This window comes from Bidens hawaiensis, unplaced genomic scaffold, assembly GCF_021521415.1.
Source record: "Bidens hawaiensis isolate Kalapana, Puna unplaced genomic scaffold, B.hawaiensis_p1.1 tig00022523_1, whole genome shotgun sequence".
Taxonomy (NCBI): domain Eukaryota; kingdom Viridiplantae; phylum Streptophyta; class Magnoliopsida; order Asterales; family Asteraceae; genus Bidens; species Bidens hawaiensis.
The window spans coordinates 113,168-123,996 of NW_027493512.1; the positions used below are offsets into that span (position 1 = coordinate 113,168).

A 10,829-nucleotide genomic window follows, 5' to 3' on the forward strand; every position below is an offset into this window, starting at 1 on the left:
TACCGGTTTCAAACTCAAAACCGGTTTGGGTTAAAACCGGTTTGGTTTGGAAAACAAAAGCCAAAACCGGTTTATGATCGGTTTCGGTTCGGGCTAAAACCGGTCTCTTAACATGTTACGATCGGTTTCCGTTCAGGTTTTGCTCGGTTTCGGTTTGGGTTTTTGACCGGTCTTTGCCCGGTATTGGCCGGTTTCGGTTCCGTTACCCAGTTTGGAACCTGTTTCAATGGACAAAATTAGAAACCGGTTCCAAACCGACGGTTTCATTCGGTTCCAAACCGGTTTCTACATAATAGGTTTCAAGCATGTTCGGTTTTGGTCCGGCTTTTAGGTCGGTTCGGTTAACCGGTTTATTTACCCACCTCTATATGGTAGTATATTGAGCAACCAGTAATCAAAATTAGCACCATTTAATCATCTTACTGATCGTAAGATCTTTTTTTATGCATATCGTTAATTGTAATAAAAATCATAAATAACAACATATCTGTTTAATTTTTACTTGTTTGTTGCAGATTAGAACAAACGCTACTTACACATACACAGCTATTTCAAACGCAGAGTTGCTTGCTCCCGATTAAGCTAGGTAATTTTGTTCTACACGTCTGAACTGAATATTTTCAATTTTAATTGTGCAATTTGATATAAGGATTGTAGCTTTGTTACAGCGTTGGGTTCTTGGTTAATCGATTGTGATAAAATGAGAAAATAAAATTAGCCATAAATGATTTACGATGAATTATAGAGATACTACCGCTGAACCACCACACTGTCCGGCGCCACCAAGGGTTCCTATCCTGAAACAATCTAACCTTTTGTTACTGTGTAATAAACCAATTTGATAGTTTAAATTGAAGTTATAGACCATATGTAAGTAATTAGACAGTTTGATATGAAAAACTTCTTCACATAATATTTAACACACATGTCTCTGGTCTATGTTGCCTTTGCAATAGCCTTCATATGTTCATAGCCACCAAAACATTATGATGCATAAAATGATGTTTAGAGCCACCTATCAGTTTAATGCACAAACACATAGCTCGTCACTATAGGGTTCTTCTAAATTTACCATTTAATCTCTTAATGCGTTTTCAAAATAAGATTGGCTCCAACGGAAAAAAAAGGCCGAATCTCAACTCTTTTCATGATTACATGCATATAATTTTAGATATCATATGCAAATTACAATGGTCAAACATGGTGTTAACTCCTTCAGAATTAAAATGTGTTTAAGAAGTCACAAAAACAGAGATCCTATAACTGTCACATCCTTACAATAACACTGTTAGAAATTTTAGATATATAATTGCACCTGTTAACAGCTAACTAATTGCACTTTTAGACAATTTTCCATTCTTTTAACCTGGGTATTTCAGCAGGAACACCATTGCATGTGACTTCATGGGCGGCTCGCTCCCGAAGTCTGATATATTGGTTACAGAGATGACATAACTCTGTCCTATTTCCACAAACTTCCTGAAATTTCAGCGTATGTTAGAACATCACATGAAAACATTCTTTCGTGGGTGTGTTTATTAGAGGAATAGTGAGTTACCTGATGCTCAAATAGGCCAGTGGCGGGTAAAGGAAACTCACAGTACTCGCAGGTCACAATTTTTTTGGCCACTTTTGACCTTTGTGCATAGCTAGGATTTCAGGTGTCATCGTCTCACTGCATAGTGAGCAACTTACCTGTCCAAAGGATATTTTTTCACGTACAGTTCAAGACTAGGAATCGAGTACAAAAAAATAAATCTTGAAGTGGCAATTTAGACCCATTTACTTATTAGCGGGCCGATGATTTCCACTAACGCGTTAAACAAACTTAAAATAAACAAGCGCATGAAATTGATACAGGTCAAAGAACTTAAAAGAGTTGTGAGTGAAATAATATACTTTGCGATCATATTAAAGACACCTATTGTTTGTTTATAGATAATGTAAAATTGCATTTTATGACAACGTTAGCTAGGAAACAACCTACATATTGACTATTAAATCAGAAAGCATAACACCCAAATGCAGCCTCCATGAAACATCAGACCTCAGTTGCGTAAAACGCCCCATCCCATAGTGGTGGGGTTTTAAATTTTATATCAAATCTAGAAATGGCCATAAAAGGGTGTGTGTGTGTGTGTGTGTGTGAGAGAGAGAGAGAGAGAGAGAGAGAGAGGGTTGTGTTGGGTTGGGTTCTTAAAATTATTATTGTTATTGGTTTTTTTTAACACTGTTGGGAGAGTAGGAAAAATGAAAATCATTTGGGCCTATGTATTTATATATAATATACATATGTGGAATAAATGGATGGTATCGAATAACTTAGACAATTTTAGAGTGTAGCATGTCTATATCCTTTAGTTTATAAGATTGATTGAAGATATTGTTCGTATGTAGGTCAAAATTACAAATACATAGTTAAAACTAATGGTTTGTAGTTCAAAATGTTGTTTCGGATATTTTTTTAAAAGACCATCCAGTCTTATTTTTTAAGCTAACGGGTCACAACTGCCACCGGGTGAAAACCTGGTTATGGATGCAGTTTTAGCATTTTAATATAGTTAATGTAACTGTCATTTATTTTATTTGGGTCATCTCGTAAATTTATGATATTCGACTTTTGCATCGTCTAACTAATATTTGGATGTTAAATTTTGCAGTTATTTTCTTTGCTTCTGTTTCCTTGGTTATGAAGGTTACTGTCATCTACACTATTTGAGGTTAGTTCTTGGCAAATATTGTTATTTGGCCATTGATATTTCGATATTGTTGGTAAGGTGCTAATTTGGCATTTTAATATAGTTAATGTAACTGTTGTTTATTTTATTTGAGTCGTCTTTGTAAATTTATGGTATTCGACTTTGCATCGTATGACTTATAATTGGATGTCAAATTTTGCAGTTATTTCCCTTGCTTATGTTTCCTTGGTTGTGAACATTACTGTCATCTACACTATTTGAGGTTAGTTCTTGATACTGTTTATTGGCCATTTATATTTCGCTATTGTTGGTAAGGTACATATTAGCTTTAGCTTAACGGTAGACGTCTCACCCGTTTTATTTTTAAATTTGTGTATCTTAGGTCTGTTGTTAATATTATTATATGTATGTGTATATATATACATATATATATATTACTTATTGTTTACTTTCTATGTAAGTTTCTTTTATTTATGCTTTCCTTATGCCGACTCACCGAAAAAGAACCTCTTCGTCCGCTTTCATGCCTGAACAAACAATTTTTTCATCTACTAATGATATAGCCGAGTCTTCTTCACGTCCTACCAGTCATTCTATATTGTCTCCATATCAGACAATGTACTTTGACAGTGGTGATTGCGGTTGGACCTGTGAATTTTGTGACGCCTTATTTTGGTATGAAGAACGTCTTAGGTCTGGAACATCTGGTAGGCGTCCTAGGTATTCACATTGCTGCATGGGTGGTCGTGTGGCGCTACCTTACCCAAGAGTGCCTCCTGATTCGATTATTAGAATTTTCCAAGATGCTGACTTCTTGACAAATATCAAGACATATAACTCTATGTTTTTTATGACGTCTTTCGGTGCCAAAGTTGATGATTTCATAAATGATGGCTCTGGTCCGTACGTGTTCAAGGTTGAAGGTCAGATACATCATTGGATTGGTAGCCTTTGTCCACCTCCAAACGAACCACCACGTTTCCTTCAAATGTACATATACGATACCGACAACGAGCTTTCAAATAGGATTGGTTTGTTTTCTAACGACGGTCGTTCGCGCGTAAGACAACAAAACGTAACACTTCTTATGGATGTGTTGGCTACTACCAACAAATTGGTCAAGCTTTTCCGAACAGCAAAAGACTTATGCAACTCATCTAGCGTCCCAGACTTTAGCATTCGTCTTTATAGTTTGTACAACGCCCTATCCTATGACAACCCGTCTCCAGGGTCTATCGGTGCCATTGTTCCAGATGGTGATTCTTCGTGTACAAATTTTGACATCGTCATTCATCATAAGGACGGTCTTCCGCAACGCATTAGCAAGCTTCACCCGTTATATATGCCATTGCAGTATCCACTTCTTTTTTTGTATGCAGGAGGTGGTTGGTCACCTGATTTGTTGTTACGCAACAATACATCAGATAGTGACCACAAACTTACAATGAATATGTACTACAATTATCTATTGCATGATAGGTAGGGCATATATACACATATGTTGATGGGAGGCCATCTTTTGCAACAATTCATTGTTGATTCATATGTATGCATTGAACAAAGTCGCTTAGACTACATCAGAAACAATCAAAACCTTTTTCGTACAGAAATTTTACAAGGTATCGAAGATGCTGTTGAGCGAGGTGACTATGAAGGACGATCTATTGGAAAACGCATGATATTGCCTTCTTCGTTCACAGGTGGTCCACGTTATATGTACAAACACTACCTCGATGCACTTGCCATCTGTAAAGTTCATGGAAAACCTCAATTTTTCATAACATTTACGTGCAATGTGAAATGGCCTGAAATACGACATATGTCTAAGTTTCCATCTCTTAAACCAGAGGATCGTCCTGATATCATAGCAAGAGTTTTTCACATTAAGGTTAAATCTCTTATAGATTTCCTTAAGAAGCAAAAGCCTTTTGGACAAGTTACAGCAGGTATTTTCTTCTACACTGGTTACGTTTATATGCGTTAACCATTTTAATAGTTTTCTTACACATTTTACTTTTTAACATGTACTAGATTTGTATACAATAGAGTTTCATAAGAGAGGTCTACCTCATTGTCATTTACTACTTTGGGTGAAGCAAACGTCTATGGTTCACAACCTTCGGATATCGATAGATTTATATCTGCTGAAATTCCTAACCCTGATGAAGATCCACTATTGTATAAGGTTGTTACAAAACTAATGGTTCATGGGCCATGCGGTTTACTAAAGCCTACTTCACCTTGCATGTTAAACGGATCATGTTGCAAAGGTTTCCCAAAGAACTTCCAACCAACGACGTTCTTAGACAAGAATGGCCATGTGCATTATATATGTAGAAATTCAGGATTTACTGTTAAGAAGAACGACACCATTATCGACAGCAGGAACATTGTTCCTTACAATTGTGTTCTCTGTTTGCACTTTATGGCACACATTAACGTTGAATACTGTGGTTGGAGTATGCTAATCAAATATCTTTTCAAATACATTTCAAAAGGAACAGATCGTATTCGTTACAAGATAACAAAGTTTCCAAATATTGACACTGTTTCAAATGAGTCTCTATCCGATGTGAATGAAATTCAAAACTATATCGACGGTCGTTTCATATGTCCACATGAAGCCTCCTGGCGAATATTCAACTTCATGATTCACGACAGGAATCCTCCAGTTCAAGTACTTTCGGTCCATTTAGAAAACTCACAGAACATTACCTTCAAAGATCATGACAACCTAAACAACATTGTTGAAAACACGTTTATCAGACGTACAACACTAACTCAATGGCTTAACAATAACCAAGTCGATCCATCTGGACTTCACCTAACATACGTCGACTACTTGCTTGAATACAGATGGGATGTCAGATCAAAAATTTGGATTAGACGATCCTTTCATACGTGTCCAGCCATAGGACGGCTCATCTATGTACATCCAAGTGTTGGTGAAAAAATTTTCCTTCAAATGCTTTTGAATCACCAAAAAGGATGCCAGTCATTTGCTTCTACGGACAGTAAACGGCAACGTATGCCCAACCTTTCGTAGTGCGTGCGAAATGCTCGGTTTACTTCAAGATGACAACGAGTGGTCATGTACACTTAACGAAGCCGCCACCTGGGCCACTGCCGTAGAATTGCGTTCATTATTCATACATATTCTTTTGTACAGTGACGTGTCGAATCCGTTGCAACTTTGGAACCAACAGTGGTCTAAAATGGCTATCGACTTGGCACATGACTACAACATAGCCAACGATGATTACAAACAACAATCCGTTCTTTGCGAGCTTCAGTTGATACTAATTTCAAGCCCTAATGGTAAGAGTTTGTCAGATTTTGGTCCACCAATGCCCACACCAAACTTCATAGACCGGATACGAAACACCCTACTTATGGAAGAAAAAACTACGATAGGGACCAACTCTCACGAGAACATGAGTCATCAAAATCTTTGTTAAATCCGCAACAAAAAGTTATATATGATGACGTTATGACGTCTATAACGTCTAACAATCAGTTGTTGGCATTTGTTTATGGTCATGGTGGAACCGGAAAGACATTCTTATGGTCAACCATTATCTCAGCTGTCCGATGCGAAGGTGATGTCCTTCTTGCGGTTGCTGCTTCTGGCATCGCGTCATTGTTGTTACCATCAGGAAGAACCGCATATTATCGCTTCAAGATACCAATTGACTTAATAGACAACTCTTCATGCGATATTAAGAAAAACACTCAGTTATCCCAACACATAAACGAGGCAACCCTCATAATATGGGATGAAGCACCCATGAGCGATCGACGGTGCTTTGAGTCATTGAATAAATCACTTCAAGACGTTCTTGACAACCCGACTTTGCCATTCGGTGGGAAATCAATATTGCTAGGCGGTGACTTTAGGCAAACAACCAATAGTACGTAAGGCTTCAACGTCATCCATTATTGCATCGTCTTTACCAAACTCATATTTATGGCGCCACTTCAAGATATACCAGCTTACACAAAACATGAGGCTTCAACGACCTTACCTAACCGAATCAGAAGCATCCTCCATCACACGGTTCTCTTCATGGCTCATATAATTAAGAGACGGTAAACTGGGAAAACCACACAAAGACGACCCAAGATACATGAAAAAAAATCCAGATACCATCCGAACACATAATAAAATACTCAGACTCAGCTTTGTCAGAACTCATGCATTTCATATACAATACATAAACCTTGCAAAATCCGTGTGCGACAACGCTTTCAAAAAAAGAAATTGTCTGCCCAAAGAACGATATTGTACACCTGATAAACACACACATACTGAACATGGCTCCAGGAACAAGCAGGACATACATCAGCCAAGACTCTATAACTCCACATGCAAGCGACCACGGTGACACGGAGATGTTATACCCAACTGAGTACCTCAACTTAATTAAATTTAATGACCTTCCACCACATCAGTTGGAACTAAAGCCAAACGTACCTGTTATTCTGCTTAGAAACCTAAATCTAACTGTGGGCCTATGCAACGGCACCAGGCTTATAATCACCCAGTTGTTGGATAGAAACATCGAGGCTGAGATAATGACAGGAACTATGATCGGCCGTAGACTATACATACCTCGAATTAGCCTAATCCATACAGACAAAGAATTACCTTTTGTTTTTTAAAAGGAAACAATTTCCATTAAAATTTTGTTAGGCCATGACAATAAACAAAAGCCAAGGCCAGTCATTAGATAAAATTGGCGTTTACTTGCCACAACCAGTCTTTGGACATGGTCAACTGTATGTGGCAATGTCTAGGGCTACTAAACCAGAGGCACTAAAGGTGCTAATAGTCCCATACGAAAAAAACGAACCAGGCGAAACAAGAAATGTAGTTTACTCAGACTTTTTAGATCATATCATACATGAATAACGTAATATAAAGTAGACACAAAGCATTTAGTCACACATTTACTTTTACATACATGTACATTTACAGCCTAAACATATCCACGTAGATAGAATTACATATACTATGTAGTTACTTATAGAAAATGCATTGCAATAACATACTCTCTTTAGTTACAACAACTTTCTCCATAAAGTTTTGCATTATACGTATACCAAATCTGTTATATGACAACATTCAACGACAACTTACAGATTTCAAAAATGTCTACAATATGTCTTTCTGAAGTCAAAGTATATGGTGATCCAGCACCAATAGAAGTACGTGTCCTGAAAAAGTGGATTCCATATCATGATAAAAAATATATCTACTACCTCTTCGTCGACGCACATGTAAGTTCTACCTTCCTAAATATGGGAAATTAAAGGAAAAATGACAACTAACACATTTTATGAAAGGGATGCGCCATAGAAGCAACAACATCTACAAATAACAAAGCGCATTTTGATTCAGTTATCACTATCCAATCATGCTACATAATCGATGACTACGTATGCCTATCAAAGAGGCCTTACATGCCAACAGTAGGTCACGATGCATCCATAAGACTGGGAATGATAGCAACATTCACTCCATCCAGCAACAACAACATCCCTGACCACTACTTTGACTTCGCTACCTACAATGAGCTGATGCCAATAACAAAGCTCCCAAAGAGGCTAACCGGTAAACCAACTGTCCAAATCCTATTACTACTCGAACACGATACATAAATATGTACATACGTATCTGTATGTGTCTATATATTTGTGCACTTATGTATTTCTCTATATGTGTATGTGTCATACTGTTAAACAAATACTAACCCAAAACACTTGCAGATTTCATAGGACGTGTGATAGATGACAAACATAAACCAGTAAAATCAACGACTCTCAGAAAGATCATCATAATAGACGAAGACATGATCTCAAGGTAGTATGCCTCTGCACATATTTTTTACATATACGTTCACATAAACATTTATTCCATTTCATTTTGATTACAATAACCATCATTTGACAAAATGCAGCGAAACATCACTTGAGTTAACTCTCTGGCCAAATCACAATGTAAAAGCACCAGATAAGACCAACATAGGAAGCATCATTGCAATCACCTCCGCTGAAGTCAAAGAATACATGGGTAAATATGTTTCAACAAAATAAAAAAAAAACACTTTCAGTTGTTCTATTTAACTAATTTAGTGTTATCATAACAAGTCAGCCACAACTGGATTCGTTTGTTGCAACAACAATTATTGTCAATCCAACATACCCAGAAATGAAGAATCGCATAAGCAGGTACTTACCAACAAATTAATAGTCATTTTAAAGCACCCAAAAAACAATCAAAGCAAAATAAACTTACTGATAACAACACGTTATAACTGTTAACAATATATACAAATTCCGAGATCACGTATGACATAAAATCATATTTTAAAAACAAACAAATGTCATCAATCCTATTAATTTTGATTTGTTTGTTGTTACTTTGTTTCTAGGTGTTAATGAATGAGATTTGTTTCTTGATGGTTTGTTTAGTTATAACTTTCCATGTACAACTTTGTAATGGGAGTCATGTTTTTTAATATTATATATATATATATATATATATATATGTATATGTATGTATATACATATGTGTGTGTGTATATTATAGGATGGTTATCATTTTTTAGTGCGATAAGTGAATTATAAACATTGAGTATGACATTTTAATGCTTTTTAGTAAGAAATAACAAAGAAAACTTGCCAAAATTGATGCTTCATGATTATCTATTTACTTTCAACAACACCATAAACATTTAGTTTTTCATGATTATTTTTTCTTACAACTCTAGCGCAACTTACTTCTTGGAGCAACTTTGAGTTTTTGATTTTCTTTTCAATTATATTTAAATATTGAAAACATGCAAGCTAACACGCATAAAATATCTTCCCAACAGATTGAATAACCTTATGTTACCGGCAAACGAAGAACATCGGTTGACACTTGCACAAATTTTGACAAAGAACCCTCATCAACAACCGGTAACACACGTTTGACAAAATAAAACACAAACATTCTTCTAGATTTATTCGTATTGACTAAAATGACAATACTCACTACATACACACAATATTTTTTTTTCTTGGCAGAATAACCACAGGTATATTGCATGAATAAAGCAAATTTCAACTGACACAAAATGGTTCTACGTTCACTGTCCAGAATGCCCCAAGCATATGCACCCAAAAAGAAACAATCCGAACGACTTCGTATGCGAGGACCACAAGACAACCAAACCACCTAAGTTCATGTAAGCCGATTACAACTTTTGTACTCACTAATTTTACTTATATATTTCAAAAAAATATATATGAACAATAATGTATTTATCTAAACAGGTACTGTGTGAACGCAACAATCACTGATAACATCACTGACATACCTGTTGTATTCTTTAACGAAGCGATGGCAACCCTCCTTGGAAAATCATGCGTTGACCTGATAAAAACCCATTGATAGCAAATCACTTGTAACGGATAAAATAATTGAAATGATAATGAAACGGATAGTTCAACGATCGATTTCGGATACAGATTCACCACCGAAAACAAACCGTCGGGCTACGATCTTTAACCGAAGATACAGACACACCACTCCGGATAAGAAATCGTGTCTAAGAACACCACTCGAAATGCCAAAATCGAGCTAGCATAGACAAATCAATCTAACTCTCACACATAAGAGATAAATTAATCAAACTCATTTTTAAACATAAAACTCATCTGCCTTGTTTCCTTTCATTCGAAACATTTACATAGAAATTAAAATAACTACCTCTAAAATATAGGAAACTACCTTGACCACTAGTCCACTACTACATGACTTGAAAGAAAATATGAAATTAAATAAAAGAGAGAACATAATAACGCATTATAAATAAACGTGGTTGCATGCTAGAAAATCAAGGCTCGTGGTTCGGATCATGGTGGCTCTTCGGGTTCGGGTAAATATGTGATCCAGTTAACTGGCTTAATAAACCGAACCTGATGTATATCATCCTCCCCTTCTTTAAAGAAGTTTGTCCTCAAACTTGGAACGTTAACACTAGGTGGCGGTTCTGGAGGTAACTCCGGTATGAACATCAACTTGAGTTGTGCTTTAGAGTGGGAACCATTAACAATTTCAAATTTGATAGAACTCATGGTCTC

General features: G+C 36.4%; 1 protein-coding gene across 4 annotated transcripts; it reads left to right on the forward strand.

Moving 5' to 3' along the window:
• Window positions 1-5,079: 5,079 nt before the first annotated feature.
• LOC143565771 (uncharacterized) lies at window positions 5,080-10,133 on the forward strand. Of its 4 annotated transcripts, XR_013141127.1 has the most exons (7): window positions 5,080-7,979; window positions 8,046-8,313; window positions 8,469-8,562; window positions 8,660-8,930; window positions 9,578-9,662; window positions 9,771-9,931; window positions 10,020-10,133. XR_013141127.1 is itself a non-coding variant. In XM_077052640.1 (4 exons), the coding sequence occupies exons 1-4, from the start codon at window positions 7,815-7,817 to the stop codon at window positions 8,793-8,795; spliced, it is 663 nt and encodes a 220-aa protein (XP_076908755.1). In that variant the 5' UTR covers window positions 5,080-7,814; the 3' UTR covers window positions 8,796-9,165. The 4 variants fall into 4 exon arrangements, 1 of the variants encoding a protein (XP_076908755.1); XR_013141126.1 differs by having other exon boundaries at window positions 9,578-9,931; XR_013141128.1 differs by lacking the exon at window positions 9,578-9,662.
• Window positions 10,134-10,829: the final 696 nt, after the last annotated feature.